Source organism: Lacerta agilis, chromosome 17 (assembly GCF_009819535.1).
Source record: "Lacerta agilis isolate rLacAgi1 chromosome 17, rLacAgi1.pri, whole genome shotgun sequence".
NCBI lineage: Eukaryota > Metazoa > Chordata > Lepidosauria > Squamata > Lacertidae > Lacerta > Lacerta agilis.
Genome location: NC_046328.1, coordinates 1,518,215 through 1,542,532, shown reverse-complemented (window position 1 = coordinate 1,542,532; position 24,318 = coordinate 1,518,215). Strand labels below are relative to the sequence as shown.

At 46.6% G+C, this 24,318-nt stretch overlaps 1 protein-coding gene across 2 annotated transcripts in view; it reads right to left on the bottom strand.

The window, feature by feature from the left end:
• The window catches only part of ZNRF3 (zinc and ring finger 3), a 71,605-nt gene that overhangs the window by 21,308 nt on the left and 25,979 nt on the right, over nucleotides 1-24,318 (bottom strand). For both annotated transcript variants that reach the window (XM_033174209.1, XM_033174210.1), the window contains exon 2: nucleotides 9,682-9,807. In XM_033174209.1, coding sequence (XP_033030100.1) covers nucleotides 9,682-9,807 — 126 coding nt within the window. The remainder of the gene's footprint in view (nucleotides 1-9,681; nucleotides 9,808-24,318) is intronic.

Below are 24,318 nucleotides of genomic sequence, written 5' to 3'. Positions count from 1 at the left end.
CTTTTTAGATGGTGCTCCCCACTATATGTGATTTCACATGTAAGCGCAGTACCTGGGAACATAAGCCCCGGGTAAGTGGGGAGACACCTGTATCTATTTTGTCACTTTCATTCCATGTAAAAAACAACCTTCTTTTCCTTTTGTGTAATAATAACTTTTTGTGGGCATAATGGTTAAGGGTAAAACACATATTCATAAATGGAAAGCAGGCTATAGCTCCAGCAAAAGAATCCAAAGCTCTTTGACAGTATGTGTATGAATATTCATGAGTGGTGACACACATACATGTTCACAAAGTGACACTAACAGCTCTCAGCACCCTGAGCAAACTACACCTTCCAGGATTCTGTGGGGGAAGCCATGGCTGTTTTAAAGTGGTATGAAGCTGCTGCAAATGTATAGCTGCAGATGGGAGCTAAGATGACCCTGACGAAAACCAGCAGACACTGAACAGGTGCCTCTGCTGCTCATCTCCTGGCAAGTGCTGGGCCCCCTGAAAGAGGATGCTGCCCCAATAGTAATAATAAATTTATATGCCGCCCCCCATCTGACTGGGTTGCCCCAGCCACTCTAGGCAAACAAAAATAGTAAAAAAAACACAACAAAACATCACACACTAGAAACTTCCCTGAAAGAAGGCTGCCTTCAAATGTCTTTTAAAAATTGTGTAGCTGTTTATGTTTGACATCTGCTGGGATAGCATTCCATAGGGCGGGTGCCACTACCAACAAGGCCCTCTACTTGGTTCCCTCTGTGCTTTGAGGAGGAGGTGTGCTTCTCCTCTAACACTGCAGAGCAGCTGAGAGATGGGGGTGGGGATAAAAGCAAGAACCATTCCACCAGGCAGATGCAAATCAACAACTCAATTTTTCTTTCTATGACTGAATGCTTGGATTTTTTACTTCTGAGATGTGGGGTGGGGCACAGAGAAAGAGAGCGCCACCCACCCCACCTGCAGCCACATTCTGTGCGACTGCAGCATTGCAACACTCTTCAGCCGCCACTGCAGGATCAAGACCTCAAAACAGAGGGACCGGAATTGTGCTGGCACCCCATTAATAACTTGCAAAGGTCTACCACAGTTCCCAGGAAGACGTGCAGTGAATGGTCCAGTCCCCATACACTCCTCTGACGACACTCCTGTCACTCCCCTGGCACCCAAGGGCCAGTCCACGACCTGGCAGTGGCCATCTGCCAAACAAGTGCCAAGATCAGCTCCTTCCATGCCTCCTTGCTCCTTGGAAGCACAAGGGACATGGCCTCGTTTCACTTAAAGGCCAAGTCTGCCATACTGAAGACTGGGAGGCAGCGTGGCAAGATGTAAGAAGGGGCTTATGAGGCAGGGAAAGCAAGACCCACAGAGAGATGGGGGGAAGGAGAGGCCTAAGGAAAGGTGCTTGAGAGGTTACAGGGAACCAGGCAGAGGGCCTTCTCGGTAGTGGCGCCCGCCCTGTGGAACGCCCTCCCATCAGAGGGCAAGGAAATAAGCTATCCTATTTTTAAAAGACATCTGAAGGCAGCCCTGTTTTAGGGAAGATTTAATGTTTGATGTTTTATCGTGTTTTAATATTCTGGTGGGAGCTGTCCAGAGTGGCTGGGGAAATACAGTCAGATGGATGGCATATAATTTTTTTTTATTCTTATTATTATTATTATTATCATCATCATCATCAGGGTGGGCTGCCTCACCTTGGCCCTTCCCTCTTCTTCAAGCTGGGGTCCCACAACCATCTTCACTTCCCCCTTCATGGCCTACACGCAAAGGAAGCCAAACTCCAGACTTTGGTTCTTCTACCCCATGAGACCATTGCCTACCTCAGTCACAATATTCCCCCTCCTGTGCTCTTACCTGCCTACTCTTCCTCAAGGTCACTCACTAAAATACTGATCCCTTTTCAAAAGAGGCCACATGGACTACCGGTAATTTTCTCTCCACCTGGACTTTTCTTTTCTCATCCAAGCTTTACAAGCCCTCCTTTGGCCACATCCTCCTGACTGGCAAGAGGAGGACATTCTCTCGGGCCGACTGTGGAGCTACAGGCCAGAGAAAGGTCTCGCCAGAGTGGAGCATGCTCTAGTTATCTCCTGCTTGGACTACTGCAATGCGCTTTACTAATCCAGAATGCGGCAGCTAGACTGGTGACTGGGAGTGACTGCCAAGACCATAGAACACCGGTCCTGAAAGACCTACATTGGCTCCCAGTACGTTTCCAAGCACAATTCAAAGTGTTGGTGCTGATCTTTAAAGCCCTAAATGGCCTTGGCCCAGTATACCTGAAGAAGCGTCTCCACCCCCATCACTCAGCCCAGACACGGAGGTCCAGCTCCGAGGGGCTTCTGGCGGTTCCCTCCCTGTGAGAAGCAAAACTACAGGGAACCAGGCAGAGGGCCTTCTCTGTACTGGCACCTGCCCTGTGGAACGCCCTCCCATCAGATGTCAAAGAAATAAACAACTATCTGACTTTTAGAAGACATCTGAAGACACCACTGTTTAGGCAAGTTTTTAATGTTTGATGTTTTATTGTATTTTTTATATTTTGTTGGAAGCCACTCAGAGTGGCTGGAGAAACCAAGCCAGAAGGGCGGGGTATAAATTATTTATTTGCTTGCTTGCTTGCTTGCCAAAGAGATTCCTTCATGCTAAGGAATGGTGCATGCCTTATCATTCTGTTAGCCAGGGGAAGCCTCCTTCTCTCAATCGCTGCCTCCCCCCGCAGCAACACACCATAGGCAGCACAGCCCCTTTCCTCCCCCCATTCCAGCAGCTGCTTTGGTCCCTGAGAAACATCTTCCCTTCCCTATCGCCCGGGAAAGCTGCTACATGCCCAGCCTGGCTCCTGCTCCCTGGATGGCTCTTGCGGAGGCCATGCCACTCCGCGTCCCAAACTCACATGTTGCTTCATTTCAAAAGGAAGAGTTATTACAAAACTGGAAACTTCTCTCCACACAATCAGAGGAACAGAGTTGCATTGCAGAAGCCTTGGGACAAGGATTACAGAAAAACAAAAACCCTTTCACCTCTGATTAGGGGTCTCGTTCGCCAAAGCCGTTTCACAGCAGAGCAGCTGAGATGGAAAGCGTTGCTTGGAGAATGTCTCCCAGCAGGTCGGCTCCTTTTGGGAAGCCTGCTCCAAGCGAATGTTTCTGCGGGTTGTTCCCCCTGGCCTTGTGTTGCAGGAATAGTGAGATAAAAAGCTTGACTGGGAAAGCCAGACCCATTTTCTCCTGCACGCTCTCCAGCATGGGCGCCCAGCCCCCTCACCACGGCCACTGCGGTGCTGGCGGTTGTGGCCATGGCTTGCAACAGGAGCGCTAACTTGCAATCGGTTAACCGATGCCAATAAACAGGCAGTCAGGCTCATTAGTCCCTTGCAGACAAGCAGGCCAATGCCATAGTCTCAGGGCGGGGAGCAGGCTTTGGCACCAGTCTTATTGTAGGGCCCACATGGAGAGCATTTTTGGGAGGAGAGTTTGAAGTCAATTCCCAGCCACCACCCCAAACAGAGCAGCTTGTCCAGAAGCCCCATGCAACTCCTAATATTCCTCCATGCCTGACATTATGGCAAGAGGGGAGCAAGAGACCCATAGCCATTGCTTTCCCAATGCTGGGTCTTTCTATTTATTTAGCTTGCAAAGGAGGAACCAGGAGGGAGGGGAGGGGTTTCCTTTTTTACTTTACAGGTAGCTCGTGTTTAGTTTGGAATTCCACCTCAGCTCTGCTCTGGAATCCAAGAACACCAGCCCTTGGCCACTCTGCTCACTTTGACTGAAACCTCCCAAGTAGACCATGTGGAACCAGATGTTATGGTTCATTTCAGGGGTGGGGAACCTCTGGCCCACTGGCTAAATTTGGCCCACTAGGCCTCCCCACTTGGCCCATGAGGCCGTTTGGGGGTTAATTCCCACCCACCCTACACATGAAGTCATACATGACATTGTGGGTTGGAGGCGGGACTTTAAAGGGAGCAAGGCATGCTTCCCACTGTCTATCGACCGGCAGGAGTGCACCCCTTGCTCAAAGGGTGGGGGGCCACTTCTCCCTCCCAGGACTGCTCTTTGAAGCTGCCCCTATTTCCACCCTTTTTTCCCCCCATTTCCACCTCCAACATAAGGGAAGCAAAGGAGACACATGGGGAGGCTTTGAAAGCCCTGTGTGTTCTATGTGTACATAGGAGAAGCGAGGTGGATAACAAAGCCACTTATCATCCCCCCCATGTGGAAAGGCAAAATACATGGGGGGCAGGGGAAGACAAGGGGGGAGTACCCAGTATCTACACCCCTATCCAGCAGCTTGCAAACCCTCTTAAAGAACCTAAGAGCCTGGCAGCAGATCAGGCCCAAGAAAGCTCATTTAGTGCAGCGTCCTCTCTCAACCTGGCCAACAAGATGCCCCAATAAAAGGCCAACGACCACCACCACCCTGTGATTCCCAGCGAGTATTCAAGAGGCCTGCAACCACCTCACAGTGGAGGTAGAACACAGCCATTGTGACTAGAGGCCATGGACCGCCTTGCTATCATATGCTTATTCATAACACTACGAATTCTCTCCTTGATCATGCTTTCCACTTATTTATTGCCCAGAAGAGATGCTAGCCCAACAACTCACATGTTTCCCCCACTCCCCACCCCAGATTCCTTTTTAAACATTGGCCATATTGCTCACTTCCAAGAAGCCCAACTTGAGTGAAAGTTGCAAATCTTGTTAGAAAGCCAAAATGAGGCAAATCCCACCCCACCCTAACACAGAGAAGCATCTCTCCACAGGCAAGTTCAGGTATTTCTGACTCCCAAAATCTGGGAAGAATTTCTTCAGCTACAGATCCTCAAAGCCGCCCCCTCGATGGAGAGGTTTTGGCCAGCCTCCCAGTCCTTTCGCCAAAATCTCCAGAAAAGGAAGGGCTGATATGGAGCAACCTGGTGTTGACACTCCAGAGAGGCAGCCTCTGCTCCTCTTCCCCACAACACGAAGGCCTGGTGGCAGGGGTGGGGTGTCTCTTTGAAGCAGCCGGCATCAGGCACTTTTCGCGGTGGCCATGGAAACGGGCTCAGTGGGTTCCAGCCTGGGAACCCAAGCCAGTAGCAGCAGCAGCAGCAGCAGCAGCAGCAGCAGAAACAGCAGCCTGTGTGCCACCATGGCTCAAAGCAACCTCCTCCAGCCCACCTCCGAAGGAGAGGGGGACAAGGGGACAGGAATAGCCTAGCAGAAACAAGCTGGCCTTCGGAAGGAAAATCTTGTCCAGATGAGGCAGGGCTTCTTCCGCTCTTCTCCCCCTCTGCCCCTGGCCTGACCCATTCTATTCAGAAGATCATCGGATCAGTCAAGAACAGCCCTCGAGATGCCTGATCAGTCAAGGAGCAACACCCTCTGCAAAGTCTTCCATGGCATGCCTTCCAAACACCCCCACCTGCCACAAACACCAACAGAGCCAAGTCCTTAGAGAGAAGGGCAGGGTACAGGTGCCCGAAAGAAAGGGGAGGGTGCTTCTCTTGCTGCTCCTACTTGGAAATGAAGAGTTGGGGGTTAATACCCAGATCAACAAAGGAGTCAGAGCATGGGGGGCGGACAGGATAGGATCTTCTCTTCCCTGTAGAAAAGTAGCAGTAGCACCACTGCCGTTCTTGCACAATGCTTCAGGCTCAAGGTAGCACCCGAGCGCAAACACAAAATGGTAGAATCATAGAATTGTACAGCTGGAAGGCACCCCAAGGGTCATCTAGCCTAACCCCCCTGAAGTACAGGAATCTCAACTAAAGCATCCATGACAAATGCCTGGTGACAGCCCTTGAGATCTCTGAAGATAGCTAGCATATCTCCTCTCAGTCTCCTCTTTTCCAGGCTCAAACATACCCATACTTCTTCAACCGTTCCTCATAAGGCTTCATCTTGGTTGCCCTCCTCTGCACCCATCCCAGAAATAAAGCAATGAGATGGATAATGCCACATCACAGTTGTCCTAACAGCTTCTTCTGACCTCACTAAGCCCTCTCTCACATCCAGCCACTGTCAGACACCTGTCTTTATCACAGGAATCATGAGCAGGGATGCCCTCTTGGCCTCCTCATTGCTGCTGAACTACAACTCCCAACAACCCCCATGGCCAATTGTCAGGGCTGATGGGAGCTGTAGTCCAGCAGCATCTGGAGGGCCCCCACAGGTTCCTCAGTCCTGCCCTAGGGGAATCCTATTCCTCACTCTGGAAAGGAGCAGTGCCCTAAAGCAACTGGAAGCCAGGATGCTCCTGCATGCTCCCTCGGTGTCATTACCCCCACTGGGCATGGCAGCCTCACAAGGAATGGTACTTTCCCCAAAAGAAACATCAGTCTGATGCAGCACAGGTATCCACCCAGTACTCTTCACTGCTGGGGAGGTAAGTCCTCCACTTTAGAAGTCAGAAAGTAACGAAGCTTCTTCCATCAGTGGACACCAGTCTGCCCAAAAGTGTATGTATGTATGTATGTATGAACAGTGGAGGGTGAGGAATCACTGACCTCATGAGGTATTCCCTGGCGGCCCTTGCTCCCTGGAGAGCTGCTGGGTGAGGGTGCCCATAGCCCACATTCTTCAGGGGAACCTGCTTGGAAGAACATCTGCCCCCACCTGGGTTAAGTGAAGATACCCAGTAGGACCACACTCAAGCCCTTCTGGCTCACCTGCCCATTGCACAGGCTAAGAAAAACCAGTATCTTTAAAGTTATATTTTGAAGCTGCTGCATTTGTTGGATAAAGGATTGGATTATGTTAGAGAACACATATTAGATTTGGAAGGCTTTGATAACGTATATGGATAGCATGCATATTTATGGTATGACAAGATAACAGTTCATAAAGGTTTTAAGAACCATCTAATCAGAAAATATTTGTATAATGTGTGGATAAGATATAAGATCTCTTAGAAAGAAAACACCAGGTGGCTATCACCTCTGGAGGCTAAAGCTAAGAAAAGTTGAATATGGAGACTAAATGGTTAAAATATGTGGCTGTACTGGAGGAGAAAGAAGATGGATTTAGGTTAAAATCCTATGACCAATTGAAAGACTGAATGACTGGTTGCAATATCATCAGATAAATGAAATGTTTAAGCAAAATAGGAAAAATGGTTTCACTACTGAAAATCCAAGCTAAAAAACGGAGTGTTGGATACAAATAGCAAAATTTATCTAAGATGTATAATTTGTTGCTGGAGTGGCACACGAAAGATGAAATGGTGAAACAGTGATGATTGATTGGGCAAAAGATATAGGGCACAACATAATGTTAGAGGATTGGGAAAGGCTGTGGAAGGAGGGTGTCACGTTTGCCGCATGTTATGTGTTGAAAGAAAATATGATGAAATGTATAGATGGTACTTAACACCTGTAAAATTAGCTAAAATGTATCATTCATATGATAATAAATGTTGGAAATGTAAAGAGAAAGAAGGAACGTTTTACCATATGTGGTGGACTTGTCCAAGTTAAAAGACTTCTGGGAAAAGATATAAATGAATTGAAAGAAGTATTTAAAAATACATTTATTAAAAACCAGAAGCCTTTTTATTTGGAATACTTGGTGAAGAACTGCCCAGAAAGATAGAAGATTCTTTTTGTATGCTACGACAGCTGCGAGACTACTGCTTGCCAAAAATTGGAAAACACAGGATATTCCGACGATAGAAGAATGGCAAATGAAGATGTTGACTATATGGAACTGGCAGAGATGACTGGACGGGTCCGGGAACAGAAGGAGGAGGCAGTGGAGGAAGATTGGAGTAAATTTAAAGCATATTTTAAAAATAGTGTAATATTTGAAAATTGGAAAGATTCTGGAAGTAAGCAGTGGCTTAGGTTTAAGATGAAAATTGAAAAATTGGGGTAATAAAGATAGAAGATGTTAAAAAGAAGGTTAATTTTTAGGATTTTTAAAGTTTAATAATAAATTTGGAAAACTGCTAAAGATGCATTATAATGAAATTCAATAAAGAGGGATTTGAGGAAGTCATGTAAACATGTGAGGAAGTTAGGAGTTTTAAATTTTTATTTGTGTTATAAGTTGTGATGATGTTTAGCAATTTTGTTAATGTAAGTATGGTGTAATCCTTTTTTGATTTGAGGAAAATGAATTTTAAAAAAAATTAGAAAGAAAGAAAGAAAGAAAGAAAGAAAGAAAGAAAGAAAGAAAGAAAGAAAGAAAGAAAGAAAAGCCAGTATCAACCTCTCACACTTTTCCAGGTGGGTAGGAACCTCACAGGCATTCTTTTTTTTTTCTTTTCTTTTTTAAAGGTATGCCTCAGCCCTGCCAATGGCCCTCTGGCAAGAGTCAAGACTGCCGCTCCCTGCCCTGCCCCATCCCAGGGCTGTTCTCTGCCTGGTGCTGCTCCAAGGGCTGTCCTGACCTCAGCCTCACTGACCACCACAGCTCTGGTCTGCCAGCAGCCATTTGCAGCCACAGCTGACACTGGGGGGGGGGGCGATGGCTCCCTTGCAGCGACGCCTGTGGTTGTCTTCCCAAAAGGGGCCACCTTGGACTGCATCCAGCTTGACCTTTGCCACAAAACACAGGTTTAGAGTTGGAAATATGCCAGCTTCTAAGTTTGGCAAGAGCAACGTCAGGAGATGGAAACGGAAAGCTGAACAGCCTCTCTGGCAAGGAAGAGTCATTCATGGACTAGGGTCATTCTCCAGTGGAGCGAGACTCTCAGGTGCCTCTGCCTGACCAAGGCAGAAGGAGCTCTACGCTGCCAATGGGGAGGCGAAGGGGGGGCCCAGGAGGGAGATCAACATTATTAAGAGCAGCAGTGGGCTGCAGCGTTTAGTGCCTTACAACAGACCTGGCCTTAGACAGACACCCAGCATCTGGTGGGAGTGAGGGTTCACTCTGTGTCTGAAGGAAAGGATGTTCTTGGGAAGGAACGGAAACAGATTACAACGTGGCAGCCCTAAACATTCCAGCATAAAGCCCTGAATCTGCACCTTCTGAGTGAACATTCCTTCATTGCCCATTTGGACTGTGCAATGCACACCGAATCTCCTATTGTCCACTTGGCTTTGCAGCAACTGGTGCAGGATCAAGTCCCCCTGTGATGGAGATCCAGCAGCACACCAAGAGATCACGGCAGCCTGGAAGCACGTTTTGGAGAAGGGGGATCAAGGAGTAAGCTTCTGGTAGCAACAACACCAACCCCCGCCAGGATCATGTGTGTACTCTACCACAGTGTTTTTCAACCACTGTTCCGCGGCACACTAGTGTGCCGCGAGATGTTGCCTGGTGTGCCGTGGGAAAAATTCCAGCCAGAATATCAGCTTTGTGTTCAGCCAAACAGGCCCTGGTTGCGCACTGAATAAAGTATTTTATAATTTTTCATATTTCTGTTTACTTACTATTTCATAATAAAGTAATTATAAAATACTTTCTTTGTGTTTATTTGATTCCTATTCAATATAATTACTTTATATATAGTCAATATAGGCACAGAGTTATTTTTTTTTAACATTTTCTAATGGTGGTGTGCCTCGTGATTTTTTTCATGAAACAAGTGTGCCTTTGCCCAAAAAAGGTTGAAAAACACTGCTCTACCAAGCTCACATCTACCTGGGAGTCAACCAGCACCATGGAGAGGCCCACCAAACAAGTTTCCTGGCAGCATGGTGTGGCATGGGGCAAGGGCATGGCCCTCTACACCATCAGGGAGGGTCTCCTTACCTTGCCCAAGACTGTCAGGCAGGGCTTGGGTTCCACCTCCGGCTGCTCCAGCTTCACCACTCCAACCCAGCCATATTCGTATAAATCCTCTTCATCATTGCTATTGCAGAGTCCCAATGGATGCATCTAGAAGAGGAGGAGGAAGGAAAAGAACACCATGAAGCTGATGAACAGGTTCATCTCATTTGCTTTCCATTGTGAGGTCACCAACATCCGTGCCGCTGGCACCCCACCCATCAACACATCCTCAGGTTCCCATAGAATGGTCCTAAAGATATTGCTGAAGCACAACTCCAGGCAGGCCTCTCAACCTGCTCCTACCAATGCTGTGACCAAGAGAAAGCCCAGAAGTCGTGTGTCACCTGTTGGGACATATTTGCAAAGTCCCAATGCCCCTGAGGCTGAAGGGAGATGAACAGCATTAATACTGAAAAATGCATGTGTCTTTGTGGGTGTCTGTACATGGGACTGTTCTAGGACAAAGCAGCTGAAGCAAAATGCTACAAAATGAAATGCTGCCAAAGCAGATATCCCTTCACAGGGAACATCCCCATTCCTCCCAGCAGGCAAATGGCCAAGGCAAAAGGGGAGATGTCTCAACGTGGTTTGCTAATAGCCACAGAAAGAGCAATATCTCACTCATTTCTCTAGACCTGCTGAACCAAAGCTTGTGGCCATGAATTCTAGGCACTGGTTAGGTGCAGTGCAAGCAGAGTGTTCATTTAATTGGGTGCACTCTCATTCTTATTTCATTCTTGGGATGGTCCCTAACCATCTCTCCTTTCCTACAGCTGCCTCTTTTTAAAGCAGAACCATACTGCGGCTTCTTCCCTTTAAGAAGAGACATCAAGCGCTTGCCGGACTTTGCTTGCCTCTTCCTCATGCTCTGAAGCAGCCTTGTTTGCATTATCCAAAGGCAAGGTGTACAACTGCATTAAATGGTGCAGCAGACGGAGCGATCTTTTCCCCCATCAGCATTCCCCAAGGATCTTCCCATACCCCTCAATGCTTGCTTGGAGTTCCTGGGTGGTGAAGTGGCACAGAAATGGCACATTCTTGTGTTTGCAGTCAGGTTCATTTCCTGCAAGAATCTGTTGCCCTCCCCAAACACAGCTTTTACGTCATCTGCATTTCTTCACAGACATTACAATGGAAAGTAGCCTTCATCATGCTCTCCTGGCAACCTTATTTCCTCACGTGGGCAGAATTTTATGTTTTATCAGAGGACACTTGAGCACCTTGGAATAATTTTAAAGGATCCATTTGGATTAAGTCCAGGGAAGTGACCTGCTGGTCTGTTCCACTGCCAGCTATTCTAGGGCATTCAATATATCTAGAAATTTTACCTACTTGTTGTGACCGGAACACACATGTACTGGGCCTGTTGTTGTTCAGTGTTTAATAAATGACTTGGACAAAGGAACTGAGGAGATACTTATCAACTCATCATTGGGGAAGCCAATGCCCCTGAAGTCAGAATCGGGATTCAATGTGACCTTAACAGATTGGAGAATGGGCCCAAACTGACAAAATGAATTTCAATAGGGACATATGTATGGTGCTGCACTTAGGCAGGAAGAACCAGATGCACAAATATAAGATGGGGGAAACCTGGCTCACTAGCAGAATATGTGAAAAGGATCTAGGCGTCTTGGTGAACCACAAGTGGAACATAAGTCAACAGTGTGGCGCAGCAAAAAAAGTTAATGCTATTCTAAGCTGCATTAACAAAAGTATAGTGTCCCAATAAAGGGAATTCATAATCCCACTCTATTCTGCCTTGGTCAGACCACACCTGAAATCCTGTGTCCAGTTCTGGGCAGAACTGACCAGCTGGAACATGTACAGAGCAAGGTGAACAAAATGATAAAGGAAACCAAGCTTGTGAGGAATGGTTGAGGGAGCTGGGTATGTTTAGAATGGAAAAGAGGACACTAAGATGAGATGTGACAGTCATTGTAAGGGTTCTGCTGTGGTTCCTCGTAAGTGAAGAGGTCCCGTATATTTACAGGTTTTATTGAGCAGATATGTACAGTGCAGATCTCAAAAGTCACTTTCAGATCCCAGAAGTGGTGCTTTTCGGGAGCGCCCCCAACTTAAGAACTTGGGCACCCCCACTCTCCTCCTACCTTCCTTACGTTTGACACCCCTACGTTATTGGGGCGACGGAACTGTCGTTGCTCCCTCTTGTCTGTGCCCACTGAGTGGGTGTTGGGTCTCTGGAGCATCCCCCAGCCCCCTCTCTTCTGGGCTACCTTCCTGCCTGTCGTTCCCGCTGGAGATTCCCCTGCTACCGGTATCCTCGCAGTGCTGGGACAGTCATTTTCAGGTATCTATAGATGGAACAAGCTAGTTTCCTCCTGCTCTAGAGGCTAGGACCAATGGTTTCAAGTTACAAGAAATGAGATTCTGACTAAACATCAGGAAGAACTTTCTGACAGTAAGGGTTGCTTGACAGTGGAACAGACTCCCTCAGAAGGCGGTAGACTGTCACTCTGAAACTCATCTATAGATGGTACCTAACACCAAGTAAGCTGGTGCTGATACACCCAGGAACCTCATCCAAATGCTGGAGAGGCTGCATCTACATACCTCCACATGTGGTGGGAATGCCCCAAAGTTCAATCCTTTTGGATATCACTGCCGCAGGAAATCGCCAAAATAACGAAACAGGTAATAGAAGCAACTCTAGAACTAGCCCTATTAAACATATTCCAGGTCAACAACACACATGCATGTGACAAGGAACTCATGTCACTTGCTCTCAGCAGCTAGAAATATTGTAACTAGACACTGGAAGAACCTATTAGGGGTGAACACGGACCACTGGTACCAAAATATACGTGAAACCGCCCAATTAGAAAAATTATCCAACAAACTTACAGCTTGCACAGGAACAAGCAAATGAGTTCCCCTTCATCACATACACAGCACAACAAGGCATCACCCACAACAACACACAAATCAATATGGTTAACCTGACCCCACAACCTACCGCCCCCCCCCGATAAGCCACACTGTAATCAACTGAACGCAACTAACCAAGCTCTGGACCCCTCTATCTCTCACAATGCAAACAAAAACAATTAATTATATATGATAAAGGGCCTACCCATGAGACGTTGACACAAAAACCCTGCACAAACACTATGCAACTGAATGAAAAAAACATTATCCCCCCTAACCCTCTCCCTCCTCCCCTTTCTCCCCCCCCCCCCATGTCTAGGACAATAGTGTCTCATGCTGAATATAAACAAACTGTGAAAAAGACTATGAATCAAAATCTGTCATGTATGACTTAGTTGAGATTCTTGCATTGCAGGGGGTTGGACTAGATGACCCCGAGGACCCGTTGCAACTTCACAATTCTATGATTCTATGGGACCTGCCTAGGAGGGGATAACTGGGGTCATCCACTACCATATAGCACTTCTGTCTTTGGGTGCCTCCTTGTTTTTAAGCTCCAAAACCCCTCCCCTCCTGAGCATTTGGGTCAGGGGCATGATAGCACATTGCCAGTCCTAAATTACTCTTGGGGATTAGTGGGGGTGTCTGACCCTTTGGGAATTTCTAGCTTGTTGGACTCAACGCCCTTGCTGACGCAGAGAGTGGGGCCACTTCCAGTCTCTCCTATGGAGTTTATAGTCAGACAGAACAGTGTCCCCCTGGTTCTCTCCATTCCACCGACTTGGCTCAGAGGCTGCTAGCATTCGCGTAGAAACACTTATAGTACAGTGTTCTCTCGTCAACTGTATTTGGAACAGACATTTTTAAGCTCCTGTGCTTCAGCCTCCTCCAGCCCCCCACCACACGCATGGATGTTCCCGCTTCAGCTGCTCCGTTGCCATCTCAGCAACTAACCCAGGAGAGGGTTCCTCTTCCTTCTTCAGTCCATCTCCAAGAAGCAGAGCAAAGCCAAACTGGGGCCAAAGGATCAGCCAGCCGTTCAAACCACCAAGCTTTTGCCTTTAAATAAAATCATTGAAATAAACGAGTGGGGGTGGACAGAGATCTTCCCAGATGTCTGAAACAGCCTGGCTCAAAGGGGGCTGCTGCTGCTGCTGCCTTTATCCAAGGTCACAGTATCTGCACACACTCCCAAGGGTTTAAAATAACTTCTAAAAGGACCGCACAACTTAAGTGGGGCTACTGTTACAGAGCAGGCCCAATGTGACCGGGAGGAAAAGTGCAGAACAGTCCCCCCACTCCAGGAAAAAAGCGGCTTAGTGATTCAGAGGGGAGAAACTTCCTCTCTTTTGTCCTTCTAGCAAATAAAGCTCCCAATCTTAAAAAGGCAGAATAACCAACTTTGCCATTTAAATCCCAAACCAAATCCTCTCTAAATCACAGGCTCCCTTTCCTCTTGGGGGAAGTGACCCCACTTGCACAGGGAAGCCAGGACACAAAAGGAAACTTTCTGGAAGGCATCCAACAAGGTTTTACTCTGAGTGGCCTCATTCATTACTCATTCATAGGCCTACTCAGAGTAGAAGTGTGTTGGCTGCCAACCTCCTACGGAGACTTTACCCTGGGGCTCAGGCTTCCTATGAAGGGAGGGCTAGCAAGGCAGGGGTTGGGTCATGGCACTCAGGGGGCAAAGCTGGGGGCAGTGGAGGCAGGTTCTTCCTGTGCTTTGCTTCTGGGGCTCTGGTCCTCAAGCTCCCTATTTGTAAACTCTGTGACTTCAGAGTCCCCATGCAAGACACAATCTGAGATATCGGGGAGGGGAGAGAAAGCAGACACTGGAAGAGCAAGGAAGATCATGAAACTGCTTGTGGGAGGGAGAGAAACAGCCTCTGTTCTGCTCCTTCCATCTCAAATGTTGTTCTTCAGCAGCAACAGAAAGGGCAGAACTCATAAATCTGTTGGTCACTGTGAGGACAGGACGCTGGACCACGTGGGCCTTTGGCCTGATCCAAAAGGGCTTTCGGAACTTGGCGTACCTAAGATACGAGAAGACTATCCTTCTGACACAGTCAACAGTTCTTTCAATTGCTTTATCCTTCATGGATCTGTTGTATACTTTTGAAAAATCACTGCTGGCTCAGATTGAAAGTATCACACCCCACAATGCCCCAGGGAAGTCCAAAGCAGTGTGGTCCCTGAACGAGCATGACTAGCAGCCACAGAGAGCCTTGTTCTCCTCCATGAATTGCTTCAATCCTCTTCTAGAGCTACCCAAGGGGTGGGGGAAGGGCATTGCTACATCTTGTTGGAGCAAATCCCATAGTTTAAGCATGTGCTGTGATAAGTAGCATGTCCTTTTGCCTGCCCTGAACATCCCAACAATTAGTTTCCCTGGATGGCCTCAATGGGTTTTATCCTCATGACAGAGACAGAGCAACTTCTCTCTTTTCACTTTTCTCCACACCGTCCACAATTCCATAAGCCTCTCATCAGTTCTCCCACTTCCTCAATCCCCCCCCCCCCAATTAATTAGTCTCAAACTGTGCAATCTTTCCTTACAGGCAAGTCTGCTCCATCCTCCCCATCATCTTGGTTGTCCCTTACTGCACCTTTTCCAGCTTTACAAGTTGTGGCAGCTGTAAGAGCATACAGGTGTGGCCACACTATCAATTTGTATAAAGGCATTAAGATGTTGGCATTTTAATTTCTGATCCTTTCTTAATGATTCCTAACATGGAAGTCACCCTTCCATGGAGAGCCAGTGTGGTGTAGTGGTTAAGAGCGGTAGACTCGTAATCTGATGAACCGGGTTCGCATCTCCGCTCCTCCACATGCAGCTGCTGGGTGCCCTTGGGCTAGTCACACTTCTTTGAAGTCTCTCAGCCCCACAGAGTGTTTGTTGTGGGGGAGGAAGGGAAAGGAGAATGTTAAACGCCTTGAGACTCCAGTTACAGGTAGGTAGCCGTGTTGGTCTGCCATAGTCAAAACAAAATTAAAAAAAAAAAATCCTTCCAGTAGCACCTTAGAGACCAACTAAGTTTGTTCTTGGTATGAGCTTTCGTGTGCATGCACACGTCTTCAGATACCTTTGGGTAGTGATAAAGCGGAATATCAAATCCAAACTCCTCCTCCTCCTTCTTTTCATGGCTGCTGCACACTAGGACCAATTGTTTCACAGAGCTTTCTGCCACAGCACCACAATCGCTTCCTGACTAGTTCACCGTGAGTTTAGTTCCCACCTGTGTGAAGTTAGGATTTTTTGCCCCAACATGCATCAGTCTTACTTCAATAGACCAAAATACATTTTCCACTGTAATGATCATTCAACAAGTTTGGGCTCTTTTGGAGCTCATTCCCAATCACTTTGAGCATCTGCCAGCCTATATAATTTGTTGTCATCTGAAAACCTGGCTGCCCACCTCTGCCTCAAGAACATTTCTGAACAAGCTAAAAAAGCCTCTCCCCCAATGTACCGGTAATATCCTTGGGGAGACCTCATTTGTTATATGCTTCAACCATGAGACTGCCCAGTCAGTCCTACTCTCTTCTTCCTCAATCTATGTATGTTCAGAGGCAAGATGTTGAGTTAAGCAGACACACTGTGACCTGACCCAGCTTGGCTCATCTTATGTTGGGTCCAGACACATGACAGAACTCTTACACCAGTATTTTATTCTTGTTGATTTGGACAAATCCTCTTTGTGTTCTGGGCTTAAGGGGGTTCTATGCCTAGAGGCTACAAATTCTTCTTAAGAATTTTACCGCACAATACTGATTAATTGCCCTGATGAGATTACAAACAAGTGAGATAATCCTGGCAATATGCACTCAAGGCCAGGATATGCTTCTGTGAATGACCCCAATTTGTTTTAGAAGCATAGTCTTGGCTCAGCAACACTCCACTGTGGGCATGAAGACCTCATAGGATGAGGAAAATTAAGGCTGACTTTTGAATATACTACTGATGCAAACTGCCCAAGTTATGAAGCCTCCTCCTTTCTCTAATTTATCAAAGCAAAGTTGGAGTCTTCCCTGCAGTCCCATCCACAGGCCCCCATTTGCCCAGGAAGAGGCTTAGGCCTTGACCCCCCCCTCCTTCCTGTCTCTCTGCCAGTGTGACATGCAACTCAGGAAAAAACACCCCTTAATTCTAGCCATCAAATGCGAGTGAGAAGATTTCATAGTTCCATTAACCTTTATACAATTTCTGGTCATGACTGAACATTAACCTTGGTAGAGTACCATATTCATCTTAGCTTAGTAAGGGATCTATAGATGCTAAAACCTCAAATTCCCAAGTTTTCCATGCCTGAGGCAGTGGGGATTACTCAGATAGGTCCATGCCACACTCTCACCCAGCTTGAACAGAACTCAGAATAAGTCAGCCTGGAAGTCTGCCAGGGAGTGATCTTCCAAAGACCAAAGAACCACCATGGGATTATGGGTTCTTCCAGCCCCTCCCAGCTTATAATGCATCCATTAGACAGGATAACCATAAGCATTTGGTCTCCTGCAACTGTGCTTCTTTTAAGAGAGTAGAATAAGTCCCCACCCACCCACAACACATCAAAAGACCTGGCCACAGCACTGTTGTGTCTTCTTCCAATGCTGGCCAAAGGCTTATGGCACAAGGCCCCCAAGGAGAGAAAAGAAAAGAGAGTGAGGTGCAAAATGATATGTCCAGACTATTCTGGCAGAAGAGAATTGCCAGTAACTCCAAAAGCCAAAAGTTCTTGGCACTATCTGAAAGGAAAATAGTCTGAAATATGCAGATGCTGTAGTTAAAGCTTCAGAAGGGAATCAAAGGCTTCTCCCTCCACCTCCTCCCAACCACACACACCTGTGGCATGGGAACCACGTCCCTGGGGTGCAATCCCATGCCACTGGGGAGCGTGGAAGGGAGAGTGTGAATGCCAAAGGGCATTGTCACCACACTTGGGTCTATCAAAAAAATCAACACCCTCCCTCTGTTTGGAGTGGCTTCCACACCACTGAATGCAGGTCTGTGCCCCGGCTTGGCCACTTCTGATGGTCGAGAAGGAAAGTACACTGCCACCAACAACTTAAGATGCAGACAAGGTGGGGACACCAAGTGTGGTAAGCTGACAACTGGTCTGTGACAGAAATCTCCAATTTACACCCATGGCGGAAAGCATTGGCACTCTCACACCAGTCTTCTCCAGAAGGATTAATGGGCCTTACAAAAACTGCTCCAAGGTGAAAGACCCCCAACCACCACATAGACAAGGTGACAGCTTGAAGAGACACCCCACTCCTTTGTGAGCACAGAGCGGCTTCTCTCTCACCCTGGAAACTTTCTAGGCGCTAAAGCAATTGGCCCTGTGCTAAGCCACCTAAATATTGCTCACACTGCAATATTGCTTTAAGGAAAACTGAAAAAGTCTGAACACCCCAAAGCATTTAAGAGTAGTGGCCCTCCTGCCCTGCATGCTTCTGCTACTTGAGGTTGCAGAGGTGGTGGTGGAAGGGACATGATCCCAGTATCACTGGGCTCCCCCAGCTTCACTCACTAAAGGCTCCCAGGGTGCCTTTGCTTGGTCCTCCTTGTGTCCTCCTTGTGTCAGACATGGCCAACAAATCCATCTGCAGAGCCCCACATCTTCACCTCTCGTCTGCAACCTATTACTCACATCTTATCAGTGTTAGAAACTGGGATAGAAAAGCTAGGAGCCAAATGCCTCCTGGGACCTGGGTTGTGGGAGCCAAAAGAGAATGTTGTCTAGTCACCACTGTGTGTGGGGGTGTGTGTGTGTGTGTGTCGGCAACACTTTATTATTTTGATAAGCATGAACTAATACATAACTCACATACGTGACACGTTGTTAATATAAATTTTTTAGCAGAAATTGTTAATGCATATTTAATTTGGTGTTTACAATAAAAAGATTGGTACCACACTTCAGTTTTCAAAACACTCTACTCTTTATTGCTAAACTCCTTAACATATTGTCTAACCTTAACATATACCGCATTTTTCGCTGCATAGGGCGCACCGGACCATAGGGCGCACCTCGTTTTTAGAGGAGGAAACAAGAAAAAAATATTTTTCTGGTTTTCCTCCTCTAAAAGCCCTGTTTTTTTGAGGATCAGCTAAAAGTTTTGCAGTTTTTTTTGGCAAAGGGAATAGCCTTGTTTTTTTGAGGATCAGCTAAAAGTTTTGCAGCTTTTTTTGCAAAGGGGAAAGCCCTGTTTTTTTGAGGATCAGCTAAGTTTTGCAGCTTTTTTGCAAAGGGGGAAAAGCAAAGCTCCTTTTGCAAAGGGGGAAAAGCAAAGAGGAAAAGCCCCATTTTTATGGGGTTCAACTCACATTTCTGCAGCTTAGAAAGGAAAGGGAGCCTTTTCTACAGTTTCCAGACAGATAATCTAATCAGCCAGTCACATGTCGCTGGGGAAACAAACAACCTCCCTCTGCAGCACATTCAACAAAGGAGGGCAGGGCTGAATGGGAGCCGGGACTCTTATCTCTCTCCCGATCTCTTGCTGCTGAGCGGGGTCCTTTCAACACCCCCTTTTCTCTTTGTAAAATAAAAAGCATGATCCTCTTTTGGCCCCTGGGCAATTCAGCTGCAGGGACCACCATTCGCTCCATAAGATGCACAGATATTTCCCCTTGCTTTTTAGGAGGAAAAAAGTGTGTCTTATGGAGCGAAGAGGCTTCAAAGCACATACATTTCAGTAATCCTTGAATGTCAGGCAGGCGCAAAAAACGGCACCCAGACTTTTGGAGGTGCTCGCAAATGGAGAATCTTTAGGCACAAAATGTGCCTGCAGCCCTGCTAATTTCGAACCCTGCATCTTATGTGAGGATCAATCCTTCTCATTACTCATAGGGGCTCTACACAAAAACCCCTTTTCTGTAGCAGCGCTCCAATATGTCAAAGAGTCTTGCTAGCATCAAAATTTTCTCAGTGCCAGGCAAAGACTTTCCACTTCTCCCAAGGGAAGAGCCTCCAGGGCCTGGATTAGGCACTCAGCAGGCTCAAAGAAAGTTTCCCTTTCTGGGCATCCCATGCAAGTTCCCAGATAGGCTCAGTCCAAAGCCATGTCCATCAACAGCACCCCCCACTTTGCCCAATACAGCTGGACTTACATCCAGAGCAGGATATCTGATCAGATCAGTGGTCTCCCAGCTGTAGCATCTTCCCCACACACCCAAAGTCACGCGCCTGCTGTTTCCCAAAGCACCCATCTACATTATGCCAGGGACCCTAAATTCTGGCTTGTTGAGAGTTCACTGGAAACTCATCTATGCCTACAGTCAAGAGAACCCAGTGCATGGCCATGCTGTCTCTTCTTCACCATCTCAGGCTCACCAATCCCACACCACCAAGTCAGAGGAGCTCTCTCAGATTCCTAAAAAGGAAGCTTCCTTTTTCTGAAAATATCCCAGGGCACACACTCCACAGGATTCAAGGAGCCTTCATCTGCCTTCAGAAGTGCACCAGCATCCCTCAACACCTACACCGCGGTGCTCCTCCACAAAATCAGAAAGGGTGCTTGGCTCTAAAGCAGGGGGCAGGGAAGGGGCCTCCACTCAGCCAGTAGGGCTAATGAACCTGCCTCATCTTCTTAACAGCCATCTTAGCTAAGTTTCATATTATGTCATATGTAACAAAGGAATTCCTTCTCTTTGCCCTGAACCTTCATTGGGTGACCACAACTTCTCACGTTCAGAAAGAGGGGACATGTCTCTACTCTGGCCTCCTTTTACTGTGTACCAAAAGGTCCCCAGAGTCTCTGCCTCAACACAGAAATCAAAATGGGTGTTCTCAAGGAGGACTGGACATTCATGCAGAAGGGGCTGTGGCCTCATTCAGCTCTCCCCCCCCCCATCATTACACATTGGAAATTCAGTCTGTGGATATAGATGACTGGGGGTGGCATTGGCAGCCCTGTCAGGAGAGGTGGGGAGCCTTCCTGCTCCAGGGAGTCCTGCTCAAGCAGAGTGAGCCTCAGTCGGTGTCTCCACTACAGACTTTTCTTTTTAAAGAACAGTCAATCTTACAATAATGTCTCCTTAAAAATAACCTGGTGAAAAAAACAAAGTTGAATGAAACAGAAAGCTGCCTGACATGCATACTCTGAAAATGGAATGCACAACCTTCTGTCAAACACACAGTCAAAAATCTACTTTTCTGTGTAAAGGAGCAAACCAGGGACAAAAGGATGGGCCGACAAAGCTGGTCTGGCTGCAGGCAGCAAGGAATACTAACATAGCTATTTGCTTTCCATCAATATGGAGAAGTCCTCTCCAGCTTGCATTATTACTAATTTAATTTATTACCCACCTTTCACTCTAAGGCTCCAGGGAGGTAACGACGATTTAAAATACAACATTAACTGCCAGCCCCCACCTACACCGCCCCCCCCCCGTTTACCACCAAGGGCAGCGCACCAAACAAAAGGTGCTTTTTCTTAGCACAAAAGTGAAAAATGTGTTCAGAAGATGTTCCTGCACAGCAAAAAGACTCTGCCATTCCAAACGGTTGGCAACCAAGCATCTTACACACTTCCTATAGCAATATATGAATTAGAAACCTGGGAACTTTTGTTTAAATCTGTTATTCAAATTAGTATTTTTCTTTTTTCTTTTCTTTATTGAAAAATAAGTATAAAATTAAAAGTGTGCAAGGTAAAATAAAACACAAATAGAAATAAAATAAAATAACACCCATGTTATTAAAAACTATAAACATTACATGATTGTTATTGTAGTTAAGCTAAACTTAACCTAATACAGTGTTTATAAAAATGAATTCCAAATATAATCACATTTGTCAATGGTGAATCTACATTTGTATGCAACTGGTTCATGTGTTGCAAGCTTGTACATATCTTCTATCCATTCGTTGAAGGGAGCAACAGTTTTGTTTTTACAGTTCAGTACCTGTCTTTTTGCCATAGTAAGGGTGCAGAGAGTCCATTCATACTGACCCTTTGTTAGGTTCCATGTACTGTGTATACAAAACGATATTTTCCTCTGAAAATTTAAGATTTTACTGTATAGTTACATTAGGCGTCTCTATTACCTTTTGCCCCAAAATTATCCATATAGGACAGGCATCTCCAAACTGTGGCCCTCCAGATGTTTTGGCCTACAACTCCCATGATCCCTAGTGGTCAGGGATTGTGGGAATTGTAGTCCAAAACATATGGAGGGCCGAAGTTTGGGGATGCCAGATATAGGACATTGTAAGAACATATGTTTTAAAGAAGCCTTGTCCCTGCTACATCTCCAGTAGCTTGATGTCTTGGATAGCCCTTTCATAAACAAGCGAAATGGAGTCCAGTAAGTTCTAAATTTTATCTTTGTTGTTGCATGAGTCTGAGCTTAAGGTCCAGTGACACCCTTGTTAAAGTGCTTAACAGTTTCTCATTGCTTTGTCAAGACTGAGACCGATCTGTGTATTGAACTGGTTGGTGGCTAATAAACATTTACTGGTATATAAGGTGATAGTGGGAGGTTTCTTTAGTTAAAAAAGGTAAAGGACCCCTGACAGTTAAGTCCAGTCAGGACTCTGGGGTTGAGGCGCTCATCTCACTTTACTGGCCGAAGATCCGGCGTACAGCTTCTGGGTCATGTGGCCAGCATGACTAAGCTGCTTATGGCAGACCAGAGCAGCGCAAGGAAACGCCGTTTACCTTCCTGTTGAAGCGGTACCTATTTATCTACCTGCACTTTGACGTGCTTTTGAACTGCTAGGTTGGCAGCAGGGACCGAGCAACAGGAGCTCAACCCGTCACGGGGATTCGAACCGCCGACCTTCCAATCGGTAAGCCCTAGGCTCTGTGGTTTAGACCACAGCGCCACCCATGTTCTTTTGTTACATAAGAGTTAATCAGCTGTTTTAATATCTCTGGTGTAGTACTTTTTCCATGTATTGTTTATGGATCTTATCAAAAGCTTTTTCCATGTCTAGAGATAATATAGCTACATCATATTTGCTCCTGTTTAAATTTATCAAATCCACAACCACCCTGATATTATCTGCAGCTTGTCTTGTCTTTATAAACCCTGTTTCATCATTTTTAATAATAGTCAGTATTACTATTTGCAGCCTTCTTGGCAATATTGCCGTTAAGATTTTTGGATCAATATTAATCAGAGAAATTAGTTAGCACATTGCGTTTGCCATGTTTAGAATAACAGTAATGTATGCCTGATTAAATAATATTGAGCTAATTCCTTCTTTATATATCTCATCATATAATTGGCATAACCTAGGCGCCAAAAGATCAATACTGTATATGTTTTGTACAATACCACTGGGCAAGCCTCTAACCCTGGGCAAGCCTCTTTACCATGTTTTAGATTATTTCCCTAATCTCGGTTTCTGATACTGATTCAGGCAAAGCAGATCCACCCTAGATCATTGCTTTTTCTAGCACATCTCATAGACAAGTAAGCTAAGAAACTACGTGGTGTGCTTTATGCAGCCTTCATCAATTTGAAAGCTGCATTTGACTCAATTTCGCGAGTAAGACTCTGGGATAAACTGAACTCCTCAAGTATAGACAAAAGACTATTGTACTTGATCAAATGCTTATATCAGGCGTCGGCAAGGTTATCTGGCCATGGGCCGGATCAAGCGCATGGAGAGCGTCTGTGGGCCGGACATGCGTAGCGCGATGCCAGAAATTGCGCCTGCGCATGTCCGTGACGCCAAAAATCGCGCCTGCGCAGATGTGATTTTCGATGTCTGGACATGCGCACATGCGATTTCCGGTGTCACGGACATGCACAGACACAATTTCCGGCATCGCACTGTGCATGTCCGGCGCCATGGACACACGCAGACACAATTCCCAGCGCCACTCGGCAGGCGAGTGGCTCGTGGGCCGGTAAAACGGCCTTTGTGGGCCGCATCTGGCCCACGGGCCGGAGGTTGCCGACCTCTGGCTTATATAAAAATACTGTGTTGAAAGCGCGCTGCTCCACAAATGGACAGCTTACAGGATCTGTACCAACCACAAAGGGAGTCAAGCAAGGGTGTATTCTAGCCCTGGCACTGTTCAACCGGAGGCAGCAGCAGCAGCGATGTTTGCCATGTCCAGTCCACACCAAAATCCTGACAATGGCACCCTGGAAAAAGGGGACCGGCTTTCCTCCAGGATCCCACCCTAGGCGAGGAACCTCTGGGGGCTGCCAAGGAGCCTGGTGGCAGGCAGGGCGAGGTTCCAGCCAAGGAGGTGGGCAGGAAGGTGAAGAGGAAGAAGAAAAACTACCACCGGCATCCCAAACCCCCCTACACCTATTTGGCAATGATTGCACTGGCCATCCAGAACTCGCCAAGCCGGAAGCTCAAATTGTCCCGGATCATCCACGAGATCAGCACCCTCTTCCTCTTCTTCAACCTATATATGATATTGTCTAGTGTCTAACATCTCCAGAGTATCATGCCTCTAAATTGGCCACAAAACCCATCTCAATACTATTACCTATATGCAAATGATGTGGTTCTTCTATCCCAAACAAAAGTAGGCCTAAAAAGACTGATGAGGGCATTTTCAGGATATTGCCAGAGAGAACAGCTGGCCATGAATTACAAGAAAACCAAAGTCATGGTTTTCTCAAGAAACTACAGGGCCCATAGATGGCGCATGGACAACCAGCTAATTGAACAGCTCAAAGTTTTCAATTATCTTGGCCTTATTTTCCAGTCTACGCGGTCCTGGGGAGCACACCAGAAATGTGCAAAAGAACAAGCG